Source organism: Epinephelus lanceolatus, chromosome 24 (genome assembly GCF_041903045.1).
Source record: "Epinephelus lanceolatus isolate andai-2023 chromosome 24, ASM4190304v1, whole genome shotgun sequence".
NCBI lineage: Eukaryota > Metazoa > Chordata > Actinopteri > Perciformes > Serranidae > Epinephelus > Epinephelus lanceolatus.
In genome coordinates, this window is record NC_135757.1 from 7,186,782 (window position 1) to 7,213,326 (window position 26,545).

At 41.2% G+C, this 26,545-nt stretch overlaps 1 protein-coding gene across 7 annotated transcripts in view; it reads right to left on the reverse strand.

Moving 5' to 3' along the window:
• Window positions 1–3,711: 3,711 nt before the first annotated feature.
• dgkza (diacylglycerol kinase, zeta a) overlaps window positions 3,712–26,545 on the reverse strand; it is a 149,979-nt gene continuing 127,145 nt past the window's right edge. For all 7 annotated transcript variants that reach the window (XM_033615708.2, XM_033615707.2, XM_078166002.1 and 4 more), the window contains 8 exons: window positions 26,055–26,144; window positions 23,919–23,975; window positions 19,171–19,220; window positions 12,780–12,820; window positions 11,286–11,406; window positions 9,853–9,889; window positions 8,224–8,323; window positions 3,712–4,158 (listed from right to left, as the gene is read on the reverse strand). In XM_033615708.2, the coding sequence (XP_033471599.2) occupies window positions 4,042–4,158; window positions 8,224–8,323; window positions 9,853–9,889; window positions 11,286–11,406; window positions 12,780–12,820; window positions 19,171–19,220; window positions 23,919–23,975; window positions 26,055–26,144 (613 nt within the window). In that variant the 3' untranslated portion in view covers window positions 3,712–4,041. The remainder of the gene's footprint in view (window positions 4,159–8,223; window positions 8,324–9,852; window positions 9,890–11,285; window positions 11,407–12,779; window positions 12,821–19,170; window positions 19,221–23,918; window positions 23,976–26,054; window positions 26,145–26,545) is intronic.

Below are 26,545 nucleotides of genomic sequence, written 5' to 3' on the forward strand. Positions count from 1 at the left end.
CCTAGAATGACAGCTGAAAGTGTCAGAGGAGAGAACAGATTTAAAATCTCGTAGTGACGACCTGATTGGCTGATGGAGGCCGTGGCTAATTACAATAGGACAGCAAGAAGAGTGCACGCCTGGTGGCAGCTAATTGGAGGAAGCAGTGGGAGTGAGAGAGGGAGAATTGTGAATGAATGAGCACGGAAAGGTCTTCCTGATTGAACTTACGCTGAGCTTCATATCCTGTGCGCCGCAATAACAAGAAGAAGAAGATGTTAGCCCCCCATTAAGTATTGTATGGACGCTTTTGTCAGACCAAATGGAGAGCAGACACTTCGTCTCACTGTGAGTCTCTCCGTGTTTTTTTTTGTCTTGGCAGTCGCTACCCGTTGAGTGTTTGCATTTGCGTTTACACCTTTGTTCCATGTGGTCACAATGCATCCCTGACCACCTTCAGAAGTGGTTTGGCAGATCGGATAACAATCTGTCCTTAATGCGTTTCGAGTGTACTTACACCTGTACTTTCATGTGGTCAAGAGCAATCCGATCACACAAAAAAAACGCATGTTAATGCAAGGTGTAAAGAGGGTATATGATGTTAAAGTCCACACAATGTTAAATTCTAATCTTGGTAGACATATAAGATATCGTCAGCCATCTTTCTGACATTATGTTGATGTCCGGCGCCAGCTGTGATCTGAAGAGAGACAGCAAAACCTGCAAAATGCCTGCAGTTTTCCTGATTAAGACTGAGATGATGCTGCGAGTTACGTTTAGGCTTTATATGTGAAAAATCTTAACACATGAAAAAACACTGCCATGTAATGAGTGTTGACTGCGATGAGATGCACATTAATATCCCAGTTTAAGTCTTATCCAGTCTTAAAATCTGGTTCTTCATCTTCATGTAGACATAGTTCGAACAGGATCCAGGTTTCTGATTGTTTGTCATTTGAATTATTGTTCGGAATGGTTCAGACTTGGACTTCCCATGTTTTGCTATCCAGGATCAGCCAATCCATTTTACTTTTGGGGTGGTTTCTCAAAGTAACACTGGATTGGATCACCCTGATCCAGATACAAACTTTTCGAGATATCCAAATCCCGATAACCAGTGTTCTTCATAGGAATATAAAGACTAGGAAATAAATTTTGTTTGACATTGACAGCTGTTTGGGGGGATTATGTTATGGGGACACCAACCCTCTTCTTTTTTTCTTTAACTTAACCACACTGAAAGGCTTAATTGGTAGCCCAATGTTTACTTTATCTTCCTTATCACGAACAATTTAACAACTCATTTGCTTATAAGTTTTATTACATTTTGACCCTGAATCCAGCATTCTGTTGGGTTTAGGATAATCCTGATATTTTGGATCAAAGGCATACCAATCCTACTGAAATGTTTTCCCAATCCAATCAGATGACCAACTGTAATAATAGATGTCGGGAGTGCCCATTTTTTAAAAACTCGTACAGCTTCAAAGTTTCAAAGAATGTAAAGCAGACAGCGATTGAAAGAGGTTTGAGTTTAATATCTGTTTTTTCTGCAGCGTCCAAAAGTGACCCCCGAAATCTAAATGTTCCTCAGTGTTGATCTTGAACTCAACACAGTTTGGATTACAGATTCAAAAGACAATGACTGGTGTGTACTATATCTTTAAATGTAAACAAGCTTTAAATTTGGCACAACCTTAAATTAATCGGACATGATTTCAGGCTTAAATTTTACAAAAACAATAAAATATGAGCATACAGATGTCTCTTTTTTTTCATCTAATGTACACTCACAAACAACTTTGATCTTGATGTTGAGGATGTTTAAAGGTTCAGTGTGTAAGATGAAGTGGGGTTTAGTGGCATCTAGCCACGAGGACTGTGTGTTGCAACCAGCTGAAACTTCTCCTGGTAAGAATTCCTTCAGAGTTCATTGTTGAGGAAGTTCTTACGGGGAGCGGAAATTATCAGCAAGGTCTCTTCCTCTCAAAAACAATAACCTGTTATGTTACAAATATCTCAGTACATTTACGTACTCGGTTAAGTCAAGATATGGTTACAGCTCGACGAGGCCATTTACTTGGACTGCTGTCATTGTCCCAGTATACAAGCATGGTTGATTGACAAAAGTATGTCCGACTCTTCTACGATAGGTGGTGATATGCCCCCTTTTAGCTTGTTAGTATTGGATGTTTTTCCGGTTGACCAATTCCGTCACAGACCAAACAATCAACAAACAAGTTAGCTACGGTCAGCTTGCAGCAAACTGGTACCATGGTGGCCAACTTTACAGCTCTGGATGTAGATTTTGTCATGTTGTTAGTGGCTTGTTCTTCTGTTAAGCATTTAATACTATCGGACTTCCTGGTCAAAGCCCAGGGCGGAAACTGTGGAGCATGCGCAGAACGCCTCAGCTAGTTTGGGTCGACTCCCAATCGTATTATCTGGGTGTGTTAGTCCAACTTTGAGAAATTCAAGTTAGTACACTTTCAGTCATACTTACATGTTATAGTCCAGTTTTAGTCGGACTAACACAATAAATCCATTTTCTCTAATGTCATGGAAACGTACTGAGCAGCTTTCCTACACTGTTCAGAACCTTGCACAGCTTTTTTCTCCGATAGCTTAATGTGCAGTCACCTTTTCTTTGACCCAGACATTCAGGAGGACATTCAAATCAGTGTTTTCCCAACACTACTTGTTGCAGATGGGCTTCTTACTACAGTGGCCGATGAGAAAACGCAATTGGCCCATCTGGAGCCAGAGTTTGGTTCGTCCATTCTGGGCTACAGTAGAAGGATGGCGGTGAACATGACTCAATCTCAATAAACAAAGACTGACTCCCTTTGTAGATATAAACAGCTTATTCGAAGGTAATGAAAACACAACTATTTTATTTTCAGGGGATGATACACTAAAGAAAATAAGCATTTTAAATTTGGCCAATTTATCCCCATAAATCCTACACACTGGACCATGAATTCACCTCAGACATCCAATCGTTCAGCACAGGCACCAGAAAAACATTACTTTGATTACTTCCCGACATAAATAATAATTATCTCTAGAATATGTTGATATAAGTCAACAAAATACACTATGTACAACAAACTGATAAAGTCAAACGGGTGAGGTAAGACCAACCGAAGCCGGATCACAACATAACTGATGATGGCATTTATAGTCAGCAAAATAATCACAGAGCTTCATCCCAATGAACAAACAGAGGTGTCACTGTTCTTGATGGTAAATGGCTCGGTTGGTCAATCAGTCCAGCACTTTGGTCCAAACAAGAACAACTAAATTGCCATGAATAATCATATTCTAAAAACTAATGGTCTGATTTTGATGAAATTAGCTCTCATGGTCCCAAGAGAATGAATCCTAACGGCCCCACTGAGCCCAAATTTTTCCCCAGAGGTTTTCTTTATTGGACGTTCAATCAACATTAACCTAACGCCATCTTCAGGCCAAAATGCCAATACTACGCACACACAATATTTCATAATCTCACCTACATAAAACATCTGAAATTTTGGTGAGGTGAACTTTTGCTCCGTAGTTCCTCGTTTTCTTAAGCCATGACAGACTCAATTTACTCTCTGATAATAAACATAATAACAAACATTGCATTATATCTGATTTATGGCCGATGATCACTTTTAGTTTGACCCCAAAATGCTTCTCAAAGTCAAGAACAAGATTCGGATCATCCCGCAGCTGTTTCTATTGTTTTGGCTTCACAAACACTTTTTATTACTGAGCGACTCAAAATAAAATGGAATGGCTTCATATACATCTCATAATGTTTCTGTTTATCCCTCATTAACATAGGCTTCAGCTGTCTTTACCATCAATGCATGTTGTGATCAGATTTGGCACAGCTTCACTCTCAGTCTGCACTCTGCTGACGCGTGTCATTCCTTGAAAGCACGCGCCGGAATCTGTGTACCAGTCCTCCCTGTCACACAGGCCTCAATGAGCTGCTGTCAGACTCGCGACGATGAGGACGAAGACAGCGGCGTCTTCACCCACGTCCTTCCCAGAAAGAGTTCGGCAGTTTCAGACGGCCGTTTCCTGGTCCTCTCTCTGTATCATCTGGTAATGCTGTCTGTTCTCCAGATAGGCTGCCAGTTCAGAGTCATTGGCTTTCTCAGCCCTGTTCTTGGGAGTATCACCCTGATGAAGAGACACAAAGGATTACAGAGACCGTTATTTCAACTGCTTGTCCTTTCTGTTCTTTTATTCCAACACTGACAGTCCACATAAAGCTACCTCAACAGTGAGAGGCCAGGTTTCCATGAAATCCCCCTGACCTTTACGCTGTGTCCATCAAAGCTCAGAGCACATTATGGTGCCTTTACTATGGCAACTGACCACAGAGGCTATGCTCACATTGGGATCCATTTTTCAGGTCATAGTCACCCACATTTGCACACTGATTACACAGATTTCTCCATACTATGTTCATGATTTCATAATCAGCCAGGAGAGGAGCAGTTTACCTGAATTTCTTTAGCACTAATTGTTATACTTCTTATGATCTTTCGGGAAAAGTGTTCAGTCAAGATAACAATGACAATTTAAATTTGCAGAACTGTTTCCTGGCTATGTCTTTGTTTTATTTCAATACATATAAAAGGTACTCGGCTACAGGCAACATATGGATTAGGCATAGATTTTGCATTTCAAAGTAAAAATGCATGCTGTGATCCCACCCACCAAATATATTCGAATGTCATCCCTTGCCAATAATCCTTTCACCAGGTCTGAGAGGGGATATGCACGGCTAATTTTTTGCGGATGCACCAAATTATCAGGCGCAAATCTGCATCAGCCAATATTCGCCTTTTTGATGGCCACTGGCCTGTCCTGTTATGTGACATCAATTTCGTTCAGGCTAAAAAGCAGGGCTCCAGATTAACAGCGTCCTGTCGTCAGAGAGACGATAGAAAATGAGTTCGGGATGACCAGAGATCTCCATTGAGATTCCTTCAGGACGCCGTAAACTCACTATCATTGCATTGCGGGACACATCCTGTTGTTTTCCAGATAAACAACAGGGTGACATTAGACAGACACAAGGTCACAGTGACCTTGACTTTTGACCACCAAAATCTAATCAGTTCATTGTGGAGTCCAAGGATGGATGGATGTTTGTGTCAATTTGAAGAAATACCTTCAAGGCGTTCTTGAGAATCGCATCAACAAGAACGAGACAGATGCAAGGTCACAGTGATCCTGAGTTTTGACCACCTAATTCTCATCAGATCATCCTTAAATCCAAGTGGATGTTTGTGCCAAAGTTGAAAACATTGCTACATTGTGAACAACTAACCCATGAGCCAAATTGTCATCTTAAACATTGGTATTGGCCCAGAATCTCTCAACCAGTGCCTCCCTGGCTAATTTAGACTTGAACAACCATGAACACTCAAGCCACGAGGAGGATTCAAGTCTTTTTCCACAGCACAGCACGGCACAGTAAAATAAGTTGTTTACCTTGATGACATGTTGGAGGTTTGTTTGTTTGTTTGCACAAACTGTAATAAAGCCTGTTGGCCCATCTTCACTGTTAACACAGTCAGACCTCTGGTACTGTAAGCCTCAACAGTAAACAGACTAAACAACACACTGGTGATTTGGTGACTTCTGCACAGCGAGCTGTGATGCACACTGGGCTCTCGACTTTAAGTCTTGTTAAAAACAAAACAGGCTTTTGTTAGAGTCTTATTCCCACTTGCCATAATGACCGCCCTCTGCTCTTCTCTGTGCTGGCGAGATTGTGGTGTTTCATTAGGATCCAGCTGCCGTGTCTAAAACGTGCGTGATAGGGAGTTTACGGCCAAGTGAGTTTTTCACATCGCAATTCTCTAGAACTGAAAAGAGCTGTTGTTACAGTAGCATTGTCTCCGACTGAAAACAATGAGATAATGAGAGTGAGTCAGAAATGAAATAAACAACATGTGTCCTTGAGAGGACACACACAAACGCACACAACACATAGTCTAAGTGGCTGTTTAGGGGGGGAGGGGCCTTTATGCTGAATCACACACTCTAATTAGTTGAGTCCAGTGTGTGTGTGTGTGTGTGTGTGTGTGTGTGTTTGTCTTTGGGGTTTTACCAGATTGGGAAACATTCCCAGTAAACGAGTGAATGAGACAGAGACGCAGAGAGACAGAGCGAGACCCTAAGTGGTGAGTGCAGGGAGATGTAGAGATAAAACAGAGTACTTTATAGCGATGTCAAATCGCCATCTTCTCAAGTCATTCGTCTCTTTTTCCATTCACTGCACTCTCTTCGCGGTCTGTCTGTCCGTCTCCCTGTCTCCATTCTTCCCTCTCTCTCCCTCTCGCTGTAACTAGGTCATTGCTGAGTCCAGCCAGTTAGGAGCATTTTCTACACTGTTGAAACCTCCATGGAAAACTGAACAGAAATGAAAGAAGATGCATATTGGAGACCAACACACACACCCAAGAGACGTCCACAATGGTAGACTTCACCAGAACAGCCAAACCTTTAGTTTAAGGGTAACTTTGGTAGTTTTAAACCTGGGCTCTATTTTCTCATGTTTTTGTGTCTAAGTGACTGATGGGAACAACAATTTTTGAAACTAGCAAGACCAGCAAAACAGGCTGCAATGTAACCTTTCGAGGCATCCTCACACTGTCAATTTACGTCAACAACAGGCTAAGAATATTATTCAAAGTGTCTGACAATGTCCAGAAAGCATCCCTATAGAGACAGAACTTTTCGTTAGAGGGTAAGATCCTTTTTGTTTAATCTGAAACAGCCCTGAAATTGCCACTGCCAAACCCACCAGACTTCATTTAAATTAACAGTTTTTTTATCGTCAAATACACTTCATTTAATTTCGATAGTAACGACACAAAAAACAAGGGGCCTCATGCAGCAACATTCTCTTAAATTTCTATTATATTTTTACTTAATCTTCTGATAAGAGAAAATATAAGAGAAGTCAACTCTAGATGCATCAAATGTTCTTGACCATCCAGATCAGGTGAAGTGAATAACATTGATCATCTTGTTGCAGTGCAATGTTCTGTTGGGAAACCTTTGGTCCAGGCATTCATGTGGATGCTACTTGATGTGCTCCACCCACCCAAACACTGTTGCAGACCAAGTAAACCCCCCTCATGGCAACAACACTCCCCAATGGCAGTGGTCCCCCAGAAGGACAATGCGCCATGCCACACTGCTCAGGAATGGCCCAAGGAACGTGACGAAGAGCTCAAGACCTTGACCTGGCCTCCGAATTCCCCAGCTCCCAATTTGACTGAGCATCTATGGGACATGCCAATACCCCAGACGTACCACCAATCCACAGTTGGGCCTCTATGGATTAGACATAGCTCTGACATGTCAAGGTATGGACACAGGAAGTCTGGGGATGCCCCGTGGTGTCTGGCACCAGGGTCGTCTCGGCAGATCCTTTGAGTCCTGTCAGTTGCAAGATGACGTACCTGCATGTCCCAAGGATGCTCGATTGGTCTTGGATCTGGGGAATTTGGAGGCCAGGTCAAGCTTAAGCTCTTTGTCATGTTCTTTGGTCCATTCCTGAGCAGTTTGTGCCCAATACTATTAAAGGTTGTGTTCATTCAAAGGTAGTGTAATGAAGGACTGAATGACTTTAAAACAGTTCTTAACAGTTATTTTCATAGTGAATATTTCATTGTTTCCTGGATTGTTCTGGTGTCAACTATCGGCCAAATAGTTATTTTAAACATCAGTATCGGCCCAGATTTTCACAATCAGTGCATCCCTAATTACAGCAGCTCAGTGTTCTCAGTACAGACATCATGGCAGAGGCAATGAGACTAAGGAGGATATTCACAGAGGAAGGACAGAAGAGAAAAAGAGACCAAGCAAGAGGCCGGACAAGAGTATTGCTGCTTAATACCACATTACATATGTTTACTTCACTGAAAAGGTCATTTTTTTATCATCTGTTTAAAAAGAAAAATTCATTTTGGTCATTTTAAAATGAGCAGAACACAGCTGTGTTCTCCAGGGTCTGATCTGAGCAAAACAGGAATGTTTATTTTTTTCTTTTCAGCTGAAAAAAAAAGACTAAAATAAAAAGACTAATTTCCAGTAAAGTGCTTTTATATAAATATATATTATGCATGTAGAGTCAGCTGAAAATCAGATGTGTGGTAAGTGCAGCTGGGTAAATGGTGTACTAAAAACATTGGACGCTACACACCTGTGCACATAACCTACCTGTAGGTCTGTTTTCATCAGTGAGGCTCCTGCTTCGACCAGATAATGACAGATGGTCCTGTGACACAGAGATGCAGCTCGATGAAGAACCGTCTCGCCGCTGGTGGTCCAGAGTTCAGAGACAGAGAGAAAGCGAGAGAGCCGGCATGAGAGAACAGCATCTGACGTCTTCTGAGAGTCAAGCACCACTGATGACCAGGCACCCTACGGCTTTTGTTTGCTTTCTTATGTTTATTCTCTTTAAGATTTCGAATGCTTGTTAGGATGTACAGCACATATAGACAGACCAGAGCCCAGGGACACAACATCAAAGCTGGTGCTACAGTCAGTGGGAAAACTTTCAGCCTTAAAAACTTTTTCTTAGCCACACTGTGTGGCATGTAGACTCATAGACTCATATGTAGCAAAGAAGCTACTAAGTCTAGAATATGGATGCTTCACACACACACACACACACACACAATGAGCACAGTTTCAAGATGGACACCCAAAATTAGTATCACTAATTCAGTATGTGACCAAATGTTTCTCTGTTCCTGAGATGTGATGTTAAATGATGGCCAGAAAGTGTTTTATGCAGAACCTTATGATGTCAGAGTGGAGTTGACCTTTGATCTTTTGGATATAAAATGTCATTACTTCATAGTTTTATCTTATTAGACATTTTTTAAATTTTTGAGTTCGTTGTTGAGTCCAAGGGGATGTTTGTGCCAAATTTTAAGAAATTCCCTGAAGGTGTTCCTGAGATATCATGTTCACAATAATGGGATGAACCAGGCCACAGTGACCTTGACCTTTGACCACCAATATCTAATCAGTTCATGGTTGAGTCCAAGAGGATGTCTGTGCCAAATTTGAAGAAATTACCCTGAGGAATTCTTAATACATCATGTTTGCAAGAATGAGAATGAAGCAAAGTCACAGTGGCCGAGACATTTTTGAAATTTCGTCATAATTAGTGTATGACTTACCGAGTTATGGCCAACATGCTTTGTGAGGTCATGAAATTTTGACCCCCAAAATTGACAGACTTTATCACTGAGTCCAAGGGGACGTTTGTGCCAAATTTTAAGAAACTCCCTCAAGGTGTTCCTGAGATATCATGTTCACAATAATGGGATGAACCAGGTCACAGTGGCCTTGACCTTTGACAACCAAATTCTAATCAGTTCATGGCTGAAACCAAGTGGATGTTTGTGCCAAATTTGCGGAAATTTCCTTCAAGGCCTCCTTAAGATATTGCATGCACAAGAATAAGATGGATGCAAGGTCACAGTGACCCTGACTTTTGACAACCACATTCCAGTCAGTTCATTGTTGAGTCCAAGTGGATGTTTGTGCCAAATTTTTAAAAATTCCCTCAAGGTATTGCATTCACGAAAATAAGACAAATGAAAGGTCAAAGCAACCTTAACTTTTGACCACCAAATTCTAATCAGTTCATCCTTGAGTCCAAGTGAACATTTGTGCCAAATTTGGAGGAATTCCAACAAGACATTCTACAGATATCATTTCTACAAGACTGGGATGGACAGACAGATGGACATATGGATGGATGGGCAATCTGAAAACATAATGTGACAATTGTTGAATGGTTTTAATGGTAAAGGTATCCATGACGGAACTTACTGTAGTTTTTCTGTGACATCGAGCAGGTCACTTGGAGCTGCAAAACAGACAGATGAAAAGAGGTTACTGTAGAGAGACATCAGACTAATTTAATAATTATCTTTACCTCACCTATGATCAGTGAGATGATGACAAATATACCTTAATTTAAAAAAAAAAGGTTATGGTTAGTAATCATGTCGTTGAAATTTTCATTCCTAGCTACTGTGTGACGACAGATGGATTGTACATTGTCTTTTCATGATTAAGTTCACAGTCACATTTTCCAGATTTAACGATGAAAATAAGAGCTACATTTAAATAAATATCACATCTGCAACACTTAATTCACTTATAAATACCTTCGCTTGGATGGGACTGTCCAACTACTCCAGGATGCTTCCCACTGAGAAGCTGAGGGAAGCGGCTAAGAGCTTCACTTTACTGGAAGCTTGGAAATATATATGTGGACAATAAGCCACACTATGGTGAGATTTATGCCTGATCAGAGGTGTTTTCAGTTAGTTTTGGTTTTCCAACTTTGCCACAGGAGTCCTACGAAACTTTGCCTCATCTAGTCCCAAACAGGGTTCTTTTCCATCTGACGGTCTGAAGGGGGTATCACCAAATCAGCAGAGTTATAATGTTATGCACAGCAGACTAAAGGGAAGGTAGATTTGTACCTGAAATATTTTGGCTTTATTCTCAAAATATTACGACTTTAGTCTCACTGCTTGGAGATCACAGATATGTGGGATATGTTTTAAACATGAGCTGAAAATTTTGCTGAAACTAATATAAGCTATTCAAGTCCAGGGGTTTATGAATTAATTAAACTTAATTAATGTACCACTGACGTGAACAGGTACCACATGCACTTTTAAAGAGGTTACTGCCCCAGACAAAAGACACCAAAGAGACGGAGGTGTAAATCACTCTGTTTACATTCATTTCCTGTAACTGCTCATCCTGTTAGGGGTTGTGGAGGGGCTGGAGCCTATCCCAGCTGACACTGGGTGTGAGGCGAGGTACACCCTGGACAGGAGAAAACCCAGAGAAAACCCACACTGACACAGGGAGAACATGCAAACTCCACACAGAAGAACCAACTCAGCACGTTGTCGTCAATACATTGTACCCAAACCAACTTGCCAACAGTTTAAAAGCTGGTGTAGAGATGCATGCCCAAAAGAAAAGCCCACATTGCTCGGCAGAAAAAGAAACACACCTACTTTTAAACACTTAAATATCATAGAGCATTTATCTGCTGTTGAGCCACATATTTCTCTCAGGAGTTGGTGGAGACCAAAACAGAGCTCAAAGAGAGATAATGCAAGTAACTGTAACACTGTGACGTCTCTCATGTGGGTCCAGAAGCCTAGATTAATTAGACTTGCATTCCAATTTGATTACATCTAATATAATTAGAACATATGGTTAGAAGCTACAGTTACCATTGTCAAGGATGTAGCGGACCACGTCTTTGCTTCCTGTAGCGACAGCATGGTGCAGCAAACTGCAGCCTGATGAGTCCAGCGCTGTGAGGTCCGCCCCCTTCAGGTGCAGCTCCTGCAGCTTTGTGTGAAATAGATGTTAAATGAGCTTTAAAGTGGCAAACATTATGTAATTTGCAACATTTAGGCTGAGTGCTACAAATACTTAAAGAAAAATACTTTTAACTTACATTTAATGAGTTGATTATGTTTTTTTACTATTGTGGGGCAGCGGAACAAGCTGAAAATACACCATCTGACTTCTAACCTTATAAAGTTCATATGGCAAACGGGCATATATTACAAGCAAATATTAATTATTCGGATATCTATATATCTATACATACAAATATGTATGTTTGATTGAATCATCTGGTATTGTTAGGATAAGTGTTGTATGTAAATGTTTGTGGCAAAGTTGAAGAAATTCCCCCATGGCATTCTAGATTGTGTTTGTGAGAATATGAAAAATGCGAGGTCACAGTAACCTTGACCTTTGACAACCAAAATTAAAATCTGTTCATCACTGGATCCAAGTGGACGTTTGTGCCAAAGTTGAAGAAATTCCCCCATGGCATTCTTGATTGTGTTTGTGAGAATATGAAAAATGCGAGGTCACAGTAACCTTGACCTTTGACAACCAAAATTAAAATCTGTTCATCACTGAATCCAAGTGGACGTTTGTGCCAAAGTTGAAGAAATTCCCCCATGGCATTCTTGATTGTGTTTGTGAGAATATGAAAAATGCGAGGTCACAGTAACCTTGACCTTTGACAACCAAAATTAAAATCTGTTTTTCACTGAATCCAAGTGGACGTTTGTGTCAAAGTTGAAGAAATTCCCCCATGGCATTCTTGATTGTGTTTGTGAGAATATGAAAAATGCGAGGTCACAGTAACCTTGACCTTTGACAACCAAAATTAAAATCTGTTCATCACTGAATCCAAGTGGACGTTTGTGCTTCAGCCTTTTACCTCAAGGTGGTCTTGAGATACCGTGTTCATGAGAATGTCATGGATGAAGCCATGACATTAATTGACTTTTGATTTGTGACCAATAAAATCGAATCAGTTCATCACTGAGTTCAACTGGACGTCTGTGCCAAATTGACAGAAATTTCCTCAAGGTGAGATGTGAGGTGAGAAAATGTGGATATATCGATATCGGTATCAGTTATTGGCCAAATGGGTCATTTTCTATCAGCATATTGGATATCGGCAAAAAATTCAACATCGTAGATCCCTAATTTTCACATACTTTAAAACATGTCTGGAGGGGCACTTTAACTCACACTATATTGAGTGATCATTGTTCAGACTTGTCAAATTATATCAGTTACAATTCATGGTAATTAATGGTCAAAGAAAGCTTCTGCTGCGTTTCGCCAAGCCTCCATCTGTGCTGGATGAATGTTCAAACATTGGTGATGGATTGGCAAATGAGGCTGTCACTCACCTTCTTCACGTCCTTGTTCTTCACACACTCGATCAGCATTTCTAGAATACATGAGAGAGCGAAACAGACAGACGGAGATGCATATTATAACATATATATACATAACTAGGCGTAAAACAGTGCATACAGTATCAGCGGGTGAATTAGACAAAGGCAATATGTGTCATTAGTGTAATGTCTCATCAAAAGCATTTGAAACACAGACATCATGGTATGTTAATGTCATTACTGGTTGAAACACATGCTGTGTATATGGCTAAAGCCAGGCTGACATATGAGATGAATGTTTATTAGGTTGACCTCAATACTCGCTCTCACTCCCTCTCTCTCTAAATAGCTGAGTCCTAATCCAGTTATGTTAGGCTTAGTGTGAGTGTGTGTGTGTGGGAGAGAGAGGGGGACAGGAGGGGTGAGACAGAGAGAGAGAGAGATGGGGAGAGAAGGAGAGAGAGAGAGAGAAAGAGAGGGAAGACTTCAAAAAAAAAAATCTCTAAGAGCTTTTGTGGCTGCAAGACAAATCAAAAACAACACACAAACCACAAAACCCAACACACACTTTGAATGTAGGAATTAAATGAATTTAGCCCAGGGAAGGAATTAAGTAAACCAGAGAAAATGAGAGCCAGCCTTAAGACACGAGGGGAGAGGCTGAGGAGAGGAAGACAGGAGAGCAGAGGAGATTTATGAAACCATAGAGGCTATGCTAAGACTTGCCCCCCTCCTTCTGTCTCTCACAGACTCATAAATTGGGCACATCTTCCCCTCACACACACACACACACACACACACACACACACACACACACACACACACACACGTCACTTGCTCCATTGAACTCTCAGTTTGATGCAGTCAACCTGTCTGACCCTTATGGGAGCTCTGTGTGTGTGTGTGCGCATGTGTGTATGGATGAGAGGCAGAGGACGAATGCATTAGAATTAGCAGATGCATGTAAGTTGAACACAAAGAGATGCAAATTGAATTTAAACATTTCCATAACTTAATTGACTTCTTCTTGAAATAGATTATGCAAAAAGGAAAACATTGTGCCAGCTGTCCATTTTCCCGTCAACGAGCGTTCAGGTACAGGCAGAGAAGAACTTACCGGTTTCTCTAAATGGCTGCAGTCAGACTGAGAGTACTGCTGTGTCAAAAAATGCAGCCCACTCAATGACTGGAGCAGCAATGCTGCAGCCAGTGGCTTCAGCTAAAACAGGTGAGGTCGTCGATAACTTTTAAGAATAGCTTATTTTTTTATAATCTCAATAGAGCACTTGTGCATGTTTCCTCAATGTGTCTGCAGAGTCCTGTGGTGGGTCAGTTTTGCAAGTGTTTTTTTGTCTTTTCGTTGTAGCCAAAAACATGTTTTGTGAGGTCACAGTGACCTCTGACCTCTGATCACTAAAGCCTAAGCAGTTCATCACTGATTCCAAGTGGGCTTTTGTGCCAAATTTGAGGAAATTCACTCAAGATGTTTTTTGAGATATCGCACTCTCTAGAATGAGACAAAGGGAGGTTCCACTGAGCTTAACTATTGACCCCAAAAATCGAATTAATTCATCCTTTAGTTGTAGATGTTTGTGCCAAATTTGAAGAAAGTCTCCCAAGGCGTCTTTAAGATATTGCGTTCATGAGAATAAGACAAAAATACAAGGTCACAGTGACCTTGACCTTTGACCACCAATATGTAATTAGTTCATCATTGAGTCCAACTGGACGTTTTTGCCAAATTTCAAGAAAGTCCCCCAAGGCGTCTTTAAGATATTGCGTTCATGAGAATAAGACAAAAATACAAGGTCACAGTGACCTTGACCTTTGACCACCAATATTTAATCGGTTCATTATTGAGTCCAAGTGGACGTTTTTACCAAATTTCAAGGAAGTCCCCCAAGGTGTTCGTGAGATATTGCGTTCATGAGAATAAGAGAAATGCAAGGTCACAGTGACCTTGACCTTTGACCACCAATATGTAATCAGTTCATCACTGAGTCCAACTGGACGTTTTTACCAAATTTGAAGAAATCCCCTCAAGGTGTTTATAGGAATGAGACATATGCGAGGTCATAGTGACTGTGACCTTTGACCATCAAAATCTAATCAGTTCATCCTTGAGTCCAGGTGGTTGTTTGTGCCAAATTTGAAAAAAAAAATCCATCAAGGCATTCATGAGAGATAAAAGATAGATAGACATACAGACAGATGGACAACCGGAGAGCATGATGCCTCTGGCCACAGCTACTGCCAGCACAGTGGCATAAAAAATTAACCTGTCCCCTGATTCTGGCTTTTCTTTTGCTGTTGTGCCGATGTTGACAGAATACCACCTCTTCACTGAGACACTGGAGACCTCCATGGACTGTATGGCTTACAGTCAGCACTGACTTATACTCGGTACCCCAAGAGACAATTATTGACAGCTGGAGGCATCAAACATAAGACTGAACCATCGATCTCCCGATCAGTGGATGATCTGCTCTCCTGAGTGCACAGAAAGCTGGAGAAATGGGGGGGTCATGGCCATGGGGGTCCCTATAGGGTTAATCCAGTCAAGACAACACCTTTGACAATCCAAGACTCTGTCAGGCCTTTACACTACATAATCTCACATTCATACTAGGGATGTGCGCGATTAGGCGTTTAAACGATTAAACGTCCGCCCCCTTGCTAGTTGGCACCAGAAATATTAGTCGGTTAAACCAATTAGTGTTTTATTCATGTACAAGGCCTCTTAATCGTCATGCAGCCGCCCGCCACTAGCGGGTGCTACAGAGCCGTCAGACAGCAGTCCCCCTCCCTGTGGTAATGCTCCAGTAGACTGGAGTTTTAAAACAGCACGGTGGGAAATTAGAGAGATGTCCTCACATTTGGCAGTTTGGCAGAACCAATTCGGCTGGAACAATGCGCAACCACATTCAACTCAAGCACAGAAAGATGGCTGCTGCTGCTAGCGATGTTAGCCACACTCAGACCAATTTGATGCCGTTCACCCTGAGACGCTGTGATCCCGCCCGGTCTGCGAAGATAACGCAGCTTATCATAACAATGACCTCGCAAGATATGCTTCCACTTAACTTTGCTGAAAGTAAAAGCTTAAGGAAGTCAGTTGAATATGTTGAGCCTGAATACACTGTGCCGAGACCTTTTTTTAGACTTGTCAACTAGACTTAATTAAAATTTTCGTTTAGTTGCCAGGAACATCCCCAATTCATACACTGGTGGCTGAGGGTACCATACAAGGTGGTACACGCTACTTAGTTTAAACACACTCACACACCGATGGGAACAATTTGGGGTTCAGTATCTTGCCCAAGGATACTCAGCATGCAGACAGGAGGAGCTGGGATTTGAACTGCCATTCTTCCAATTAGTGCAAGTACCTCCTGAGTCACAGGCGCCCCACTGATTATTTCAAAATACAGTACACTTGTTTAATTGCAGGGTCATTATGTGACCGGGCATTGTCAATCCACATGATGAGGGCGACTTTAACCACAGGTGCTTTTCCCTTATGCATTCAGTAATTTTCTGTATTTATCAATAGCAGCTATGATTGTTTGTCGTTGCATGAGTGGACTACACAAGGTCACCTGAGAAGCACCAACTTTCACTGCTACAGTTTGTCGTAAGCTTTGAAGTGACTACTTTTCTTACTCAGAGACAATGTGCACTCAGTGCCAGAATCATATAGCCAGCTGGAAGTAGACGAGCTACTATAAGGCACATTATCCTGGTGGGAGTAGAATAAGAATAAAATTACCACCTTGCAGTTGTATGTCTCTGCGAACCAGTTGGGTTGCAGTTACAGTTTACATCCACGTCTGTGAAATCATGGATGCTTCACAAACATCTTCCCCCCGGCAGCACAGAAGATCTATACAATCACCCAAGATTGGTGTCACAAATTCAGTATCTGACCAAATGTCTCCCCTTCTGTTCCTGAGATATGACTTTAATAAAGGCCAGGAAAATGTTTCATGCTGAACATTGTCATCTCACAGTCAAGTTGACCTTTGACCTTTTGGATATAAAACACTGTTTCATTGTGTCCTATTACGTTTTTTGTGAAATTTTGTTATAATTAGCATATGAATTCTTGAGTTATGGCCAAAAACATGTTTTGTAAGGTTAGATTGACCTTTGACCACCAAATTCGAAGCAGTTCGTCTTTAAGTCCTAGTGGACGTTTGTGTCAAATTTGAGGAAATACCCTCAAAGTGTTTTTGACATATCATGTTCACGGGCACAATACTAATGCAAGGACACAGTAACATTGACCTCAGACCACCAAATTCTAATCAGTTCATTGTTGAGTCCAAGTGGACGTTTGTGACAAATTTGAAGGAATTCCATCGAGGTCTTCCTGAGATATCGTGTTCACAAGAATGGGACGGACATGTTTGTATGGACAGCAATATGGATGGATGGACAATCTGAATACATAGTAGGAAAACATAAAAGGATATTCCCCAAGGTGCTCTTGAGATACCACGCTAACAAGAATTTAATTCAATTCATTTTAATTCTACTAATAAAGCTCAATATGACATGCCTCTGTCCTTGGACCCTCACAGCAGATAAGAAAAAAAACACTCCCCCAAAAAACATTTAACGGGGAAAAAATGGTGGAAACTTCAGGAAGAGCAACTGAGGAGGGATCCCTCTTCCCTGATGGACAGATGTGCAATAGATGTCGTGTGAATAACGGACATGAATGAATGAAACAGATATTGTCACAGTGACCTTGACCTTTGACCACCTAATTCTAATTACTTTATCGTTATATCCAAGTGGACGTTTGCACCAAATTTGAAGAAATTTCCTCAAGGTGTTCTCTAGATAGACTCAACGATGAAATGATTTCATTCTAGTGGTCAAAGGTCAAGGTCACTGTGGCCACTATCACATTCATGATACTGATTTTTTTTTTTATCAAAAAACCTCAATATCACATGCCTCTGTCCTTGGATCCTCGCAGCAAATAAGAAAAAAACTCCCCCAAAAAACATTTAACGAGGAAAGGAGGACAGACGTGCAAAAGATGTTGTGTGGAAAATGGACATGAATTAATGAAACGGACAAGGTCACACCTTGACCTTTGACCACCAAATTCTAATCACTTTATTGTTAAATCCAAGTTGAAGTCACTGTGGCCACTATCACATTCATGAGAATCAAATGGATGCAGGGTCACAGTGACCTTGACCTTCGACTACCAAAATTAGACCAACTCATCATTGAGTCTAAGTGGATGTGTGCACCAAATATAAAGTAATTAGCTCAAGTTGTTCTTGAGATTCACTTCCAAAAGAATAAATCAGAGGCCACAGTGACCTTGACCTTTTACCTATGGCAACCAAAATCTAATTGGTTCATCATTGCATCCAAATGGGCCGTTGTGCCAAATTTAAAAATAAGATATGGCGTGAGAATGGTATGGACGGACAGGCAAACAGACGGACAACTTGAAAAACACAATACCTCTCTTCATGGCTGCCATAGTTTTAACATGTTTTTCCATATGTTGTCATGTATGAAAAGACCCCAAATAATTATAAGCAAATTATTTAAACAGCACTGTATAGAAATGATTATGTCCTAAACTTTTTGATCTATATAAGTGGCTTTAAGCATCTCTGCTGTAATAAGGATAATAGATAATCTAGATGAACTGTTGGTTGGTTTCCGACCTGTCTGATGGTCACAGCTATTGATGTTGTGAGTATAACCGACAAAAATAATGGACAATATATAGTCACCCAGAATTCTGCTTTAAATATGTAAATTTATGTATGTGTATTAAGCAATCTAAAGTTGTCAGGAACACTTTCCTCTGAGGCGTCTCCGTCAGAAACAGCGTTCCTCCTGTTGTTGCAGAATGGGACTGATTTCCATAGTGACTTTAATGACTGACAGCGAGAACTGGGTTGTGTTGAGCTCAAAAATGCAAAAAACCAAAACTGGAATCAAACACAAAACTGCTGGTGAAGTCACCGGCAAGAAAGAGACAAAACTGAACCAGATCATGAAGTGAAAACATGCAAGTTCCCAAAGAGAATAAAACCACAGTGAAGCTGACAGGAAAGACAGCTCAGGCTCCCACACAGCCAACCCCCAGCATGCAAAGTGAGCGCGAGGAGACAGAGGTTGAGAAAATATGTGTCAGAGATGAAAACAGTCTGTCTGGAGACAAAGAAGCTGCCTCGCTTCTTTCGTTCTCTCTCACACAAACACACACACACACACACACATATGACTGTGTCCTATAGGTAGTTTGTCAGACCTAGCTGGTACAGCTTGACGTTTGATTTAAAGATTCATATAAATTTCACGTTAGACACAAAGCTGAACCTTGGAGCTGACAGGAATGAGTGTATGTGTGAGTGTGTGTTACCTTTTTCTCGCTCCCTTTCTGTTTCACTTGTCTTTTGGCTCTTTTCCTGTCTGGACAAAGAGATCAACACAAACATAAGAGCTGCTCAGCCACTTAGTGTTTCTGCTCACTTCACATTTATAGCCAGTTTTACACACACAACATAATACTAATGTCACAGAGTTAAAGGGATAGTGCAATTTTTTCTAAGTGGGGTTGTATGGGGTACTTATGCATAGTCAGTGTATTACATACAGTAGATGTCAGTCAGCACTCCTCCAGTTTGGAGAAGCAGGCTGGAGTCCAACATGGAAGCTAATCAATGTATTGCTGTGGATGGGGTCCAGCAGCAAAACATATTTTAGCCACACACAAAAAATTGTACGCCATATTTAGAGTATTTTCACTGCTTCCGTTAGTTAGCGTATTCCAATGAGGAAGCTGTTAACAGATTCTGTTATCTATCTACACTCTCGTCAAAGCCACCAGACTCCATTGAGAAAAACAGTCATTTTAGCTCACTGAACACAGGAGCTGCTGGTCTACTGCTGCTTCGATCAATTAGTTAGTTTGTGTTACTGTGTGACTTTGGTGACTCTAAACTAACATTTTTAAACCCCCAAATCACACAATAGCACAAACTAACTAGCTGACTGAGACAGTAATAGACCAGCAGCTCCTGTGTTCAGCTATGTTAAATCACTGTTTTTCTCAATGGAGTCTGGCTTTGAAAAGGCTTCATTTTCCCGTATTAAATCAGTCTGACAGCAAAGTAACATTAGTCAAAATACTCGCAATATAGCATACACTTAAACTGATACTGATTATTTTAGGTGGGACTTTCTTTAGGTGGCTAAAACACATTTTGTTGCTGGACCCCATCCACAGCAGTACATTGCTTAGCTTACATATTAGACTCCTGCCTGTTTCTCCAAACTGGGGGCATGCTGACTGACATCTACTGTATGTAATATACCGTCTATGGATAAGTACCTCATACAACCCCACTTCCAAAAAAATCTGAACTGTCCCTTTAAATGATGAGGCAGGTAATAGTCAGGGGAGAGATGTACATTTTATAATATAATACTGCACATAATAACAGTAGGAAACATTTAATATATAAAGTGTCTGATGGTTTGAATAAAAGAGCGAATGAGTTGTCAAGATAATAATTATACAATAAAGAAATAGATTAATTACTGATAATCAAGTATAGACATGATCGTCTGTGTTGTACTTTGAATTTGCAGAAACAAATGAGACATTAAAATTGGTGAACAGCTTTCTGTGGAAGACTTTGGTTAGGAGCTCATGCACACACCAGCACAGGTCAGAGTGAAAACTGCCTCTAATATGTAGAATACAATTCAAGCCTCGCTGTCTTTACTAAATATATTCATACCAGACCCCGACGTATCAAATAGCTCTACAAAGTATATCAGATCTTTTGGATCATGATCTTTTCTTGCTTTACATTTTGTCACGTTTTGTTAGTTTTCATACCCTGGTCCTAAAGAAATCTATATTATTACTACATTAACTTGAATGTGTCTGTCCAGTGCTGTGGAGATAGTGAAAATACATATAGAAGAACGTGAAATTAAACACTTTATTTGAAGGGGTGTGCATCACAGTCATGACACCATCATAACCTTGACATCATACCTGTCATAAACATGACAGTCTTTATAAATGTTAATGACTAGTGTCATAATACTGCAAAGGGTTTTCCTGTGTTTTTGTGTCTTATTGTCCAATGGGAACAACAATTCTTGAAAATGGTAGAGTATTGAGAAAGTATGAAGGAGGATTAGGGCCTTGTTAAGGAAAAGGAATTTGAGATCTCAAGAATAAAGCTGTAAATCTATGAGAATAAAGTCATCACGTCAGCCACCAACGATGCAACATGTGTCCCACCATTCGGCGCCATGTGACTTCCTGTACTTTCATGCACTACTCTACTCAAAACTTCTCATACACTGGCTGTAAAAAAACACATTGTCAGAGAACAAAAGAGTCATCAAAGGACAAACAAGCTTAACAGCCTAGCTCGGCAACAACTACTAACAAACAAGCGACCAACACCGATCAGCCAAAACATTACAACCACTGACAGGTGACGTGAACATTGATCATCTTGTTACAGTGCATTGTTCTGTTGGGAAACCTTGGGTTCTGACATTCATGTGGATACCACCTGATACGCTCTACCCACTTAAACACCGTCGCAGACTGTTACAAGACACCTAACATTATGCCTGACTTGTTACCTGACACTCCTAACGCTAGTAACTGTAACCTTTAACTAAGCTTCGTTATTTCCCCGCGGTGTGTAGTTGGACTTGAACGTATGCCTCACTTTCCTAATGTGTGTAGATCTCTGAGCTGTCTAGGGGGTAAATGGGTTACTCACCCTTCATCAGACCCGACTGCTACTGTAGGCGGTAGGGATGGGCAACACAAGCAAAAACACTATTCAAAAATCGTGGCAACTATTTCGACAATTTTTCGAATAATCGGGGGGATTTTGCACGGACATTTTTACAGGAAACTACAATGCGGAAGACTATGAAAGCCCGAATGACTGCGGACATTCCTCACGGAGTAGTAGTCTCTGCATGTTTCTCCTGTTTGTAGAAGAGCATCAAACTAGCTGGTAGCCCATCTCATACCGCTGTAGCAATCCTAGACTGCCCTCGTGTGGTTAGGAGCTGAATTGCATGTCAAATAAAGGGGGGGAAATAAGACGGCGAATAGTAATAGTCGCATTAAAAAATCGATTTTTCGAAAATAAAACGACTATTCGAAATTCGAAAATCGTGACCCATCCCTAGTAGGCGGCCACCCCGACCCAACGCTTCAGGCGTCCCCTCCAGTCGACGGCCAGGCTGGGCCAGCACAAGCAGCGTTGTTGTGATTTTAGTTCATAGGGGGGGGTTCAACGCGACCCCAGATCAGGTGAGGTGTGTAGTGGCGTTCCCAGATCGGTGGATTTTGTCTCCATATTTCTGAATGTCTGTCGGAATCTTCTGCAGAAATGTGGCGTGGCAGTCTGTCGGCGTCTCCAGCAGCCAGCCTCGACTCCAATCAACCGCCGCCTTTTCAGGTGTGTGAGCTCCTAGGAAGGGGAGTTACCCAATACCCCAAGTGGAACATCAGCCTCTCCCTGCTTCCTAACTCCACCCCTAACCATACACCTAGGCCTCCTAATTATGTGCCATAACACAGACCAAGCACCCCTCCTCATGGTGACGGCACTCCCCGGTAGACAATGCGCCATGCCACAACACAAAAACTGCTCAGGAATGGTCCGAGGAACATGACAGGAGCTCAAGGCGTCAACCTGGCCTCCGAACTCCCCAGATCCCAATCTGATCGAACATCTGTGGGACATGCTGGTACCCCACCTCACATCGTACAGGACTCAAAAGATCTGAAGTTAATGCCCTGGTGCCAGAGGTCCTTTGTTCATGCCTTAACAAGTCAGAGCCAAGTCCGGTCCAAGGAGGCTGCACCATGGATCGGGGGTACCTCTGGGGTACCAGCAAGTCCCTCAAATGTTTCGATCAGATTGGGATCTGGGGAATTTTGGAGGCCAGGTTGACACTTTGAGGTCTTTGTCACATTCCTTGGTCCATTCCTGAGCAATGTGTGCAGTGTGGCATGGTGGATTATCCTGCTGGGGGGCCACTGTCATTGGGGAGTACTGTTGCCATGAGGGGGGTACTTGGTCTGCAACGGTGTTTGAGTGGGTGGATCATGTCAGGTGGTATCCACATGAAAGCCAGAACCAAAGGTTTCCCAGCAGAACAATGCACTGGAACAAGATGATCATCAATGGTATTCACGAGATGATACATATGTGCTCTAGGACCCTTCATAATAGCGTGCACCTGGGCCCGTTGTAACTACCTTGCGCCACTAAGCAGAAACAAACCATTCTCGTGACATCACTAATTAGCTTGTCGAAAAATGGCTGCACCCTGCTGGTGAAATCATAAAACACAATCTAGTCCTCCAGAAAATCTCGATGACAGTTTGACTGCAGTGTGACATCTCGCCTGAGGTAAAAACCAAAGGAACCACAGACACATTGTTCAGTGTTTCATCTCCTCTTTAAACATTCATAAAGACTCCTTCATGCTGATGACAGGTGTCATGTCATGGTTATGATGGTGTCATGGCAACGTTATGCAACCCCTTTTCAAATCAAGTGTCACTGTTTTTTTCTACCTAGACATGGGATGTGACCTCACGCATTAACCTCAGCAGACTGGCCTGATCTGGGTACAGAAAGAAAACTGCATGTGCTCCTTTTGTCAGTGCAGTGGTGTTTTAATGAGCACAGTACTGTTTTGCTTTAATGGGTACCAGTATGTTTTAATGAGCAGAGGGATGTGACATAGAGACTTGACTCAAGCTGACAATATAACAAGAACTCTGCGTAGGGGTTGTTAATGCATGAACACTAAGTAGAGCACACACACATGCAGAGACGCATCAAACCTCCAAATCACATCACAACTTTTTTACACCTGCTCACACCTCAAGCTGCTTCTTGTGTCTTGAGAACACTCTTAAGTATTTATAGTAGAAATTGTGTGTGATGAAATATTATATTACAGGTGTTTGCACCCCAGAAAAGAGACGTTATTTATGATCATAATTTTAAATATAATTACATTTTAAATATAATTGTATTGTGATGTAATGATAATTTCTTAATTTAAGCAACAATACAAATAAGTGTTTGTGAATGTACTCACCTCAGCTTTGGTTTGAAATCAGCAGCTGTGGTGTTGGAACGATGGATGCATCCCGCCCTGCAAAATGACAAAGTTTCTGGGTGTCAGCCATTTTGTTTGTAGGCCAGATGGCCTTTGTTTCACACCCACACCTTTGTTGTCTGTCTCTCACATACACACACAACCACACACATATGCACCCATGCTTGTATATAGTGACGAGTTAGAATTTGTGCTTTGCTTTCTTTATCTTATCTTGCTATATAATGACGAAAACTCTGTGTGTCTGTTCCACGTTTTTCTCCTCACTGACTTGGTCAATCCATGTGAAATTTGGCACAGTGGTAGAGGGTCATGGGAGGATGCGAATGAAGCAATATTACATCAATTGGCCAAAGGGGGGCGCTATAGCAACCGATTGAAATTGCAAACTTTGAATGGGCATATCTCATGCCCCGTATGTTGTAGAGACATGAAACTTTGCACAGAGATGCCTCTCCTCATGAGGAACACATTTGCCTCAAGAACCCATAACTTCCGCTTATATAGATTTTCCGCCATTTTGAATATTTTGAAAAACACTTCAAATGGATCTCTTCCTAGGAAGTTTGAGTGATCTGCATGAAACTGGGTGAACATAATCTAGGGACCAATATCTAAAGTTCCCTCTTGGCAAAAGTTGGAAAACTTACTAAAACTGAGCTTCTATAAGGCAATGAATATTGCGGAGGGCGTGGCTCATCACATAAAGGTGTATAACATCTCAAGGGTTTCACCCATCACCACGCAACTTTGTAGGCATATGACCACACATAATCTGAGGGGACCCCTCCATTATTGACCCCATCAAACAAAATGGGGGCGCTAGAGAGCTCATTTTTTATCTAGGCCTAACCGCCATATGGATTTTTACTAAACTTGGTAGATATGTAGAACAGGATGCCTCAAGGTGACTGGAGAAATTTAACTCTAATTGGCAACTGGGTGGCGCTATAACAACAGAAAAATGCTTAAAAATGGCTAAAATGCGACTGATTGCTGTGGCTCCCCCTGTGGACCAATGTTTTGGGGGTTTTTATCTAATGTTTGGTATGACTAAGTCATGGTATGGTATGCTGTACATAATCACGGAAACTGTCAGTGTGTCATTCTGTCAGTCAGTCATTCTGTCTGTCCCACGTTTTTCTACTCACTGACGTGGTCAATCTATGTGAAACTGCACATAGGCATTGAGGACTGACATAGGTAGAAGGTGACAAAGCTACCAAAGGGTATAGACTAGTGAATAAATACTTTTGGAATCATACCTGCTATCTGTTTAATATTGTACAAGAGTGAAGGAATAGTCAACCTCTGTTCCTCTGCTACGTCAAGAACTCCAAAATCCTTCAGCCTATACTAATAATATAGTAATTTTGGTTATAGTTATTAATTTAACCATTAATCAGAGTAACAAATTGATAGTATTTTATGAAACTGATTTCATTAACTGCCTATCATTTTTCCCTTTTCGGGAATGGTGCCCCACAAGGTGTTTTAATGTAAATTAAGTCACATTATTTAACATAATTATTAATAGTGATTAATAACTTTAACAGCACACTATTCAGATAGTAACCTACATGCACATAGCCAGGTTCACAATGTGTATACATAATACATCATAAATGAGGAGAATATTTACGACATTCTTGAAAATAAAATGTGAACGTAGCAGAGATCAGAGCAGAGCTGCTGTACAGGTTAGGGTTAGAAATGTAAGAAGTAGCAGGACTTCATTGATTATTTCAGAAGCTAATTTTGTTGTGTCCTCTGTAATGTTTATAGCTACAATTTTTAGCTTTGCTGATTAAATGTTTGCGATATTTGCTGCAGTGACATTATGACTCTTCTTGCAATACTCGCTTCTCTAATTTGCGAACTCCACCATGTAAATAGCAGTGTGTCAGGTGCAGGGACACCTGGCTTTTAAAGGGAATGGGAAACACACTTTAAACCATGGACTATGGATCTTTTTAAATATACTCTGTCCACGTGCCTTTGCATGTCCTTTGTTAGTGCATGTCTTGTTCTTTCATCTTACTTATGTAGCTTAAACCCATTACGATAGCACATTAAAACACAGTACAGGGTGCGTCTGTCTCAGGGTATTCTTACCTGATGAGTTTGCTGGTCACAGGTGCTGCGTCATGTGCTAAAGCGTCACTAGCAGAGCTGTCACTGTTCACTCGCTGCCTCTGAGAAGAACTACAGAAAGACACAGGAAGCAAAGTCACTAAACAAACACCAGACTGAATGTTTTCTGTTGTAAGGTCAGATATTCAGTGAAGTCTTCAGCTTCCCAGGAAATGTATGGAGGAGAACTTTTTCGTACAGTATGTTCTTACTATATATATTCCCAGATATAAGAATCTTACTTTGAAATCCCTGTCACGATCTTCAAGAGAACATACTGGAGGCATGTGTGAGCTAGTCATGACCGCCTGCCTTTAATGTCAAAACTATGAACCTTTTTGTAACCTCAACACTGCGTTCTCTTTACTTGTAAGAATGGATCCTTGCAAGATAGAGTTGAAGAGTTGAGCACTGAGATAATGAGCATGAGTGAGATAATGCCACTGGTAGAAAGGAGAAGAAAAAGGAAAGCA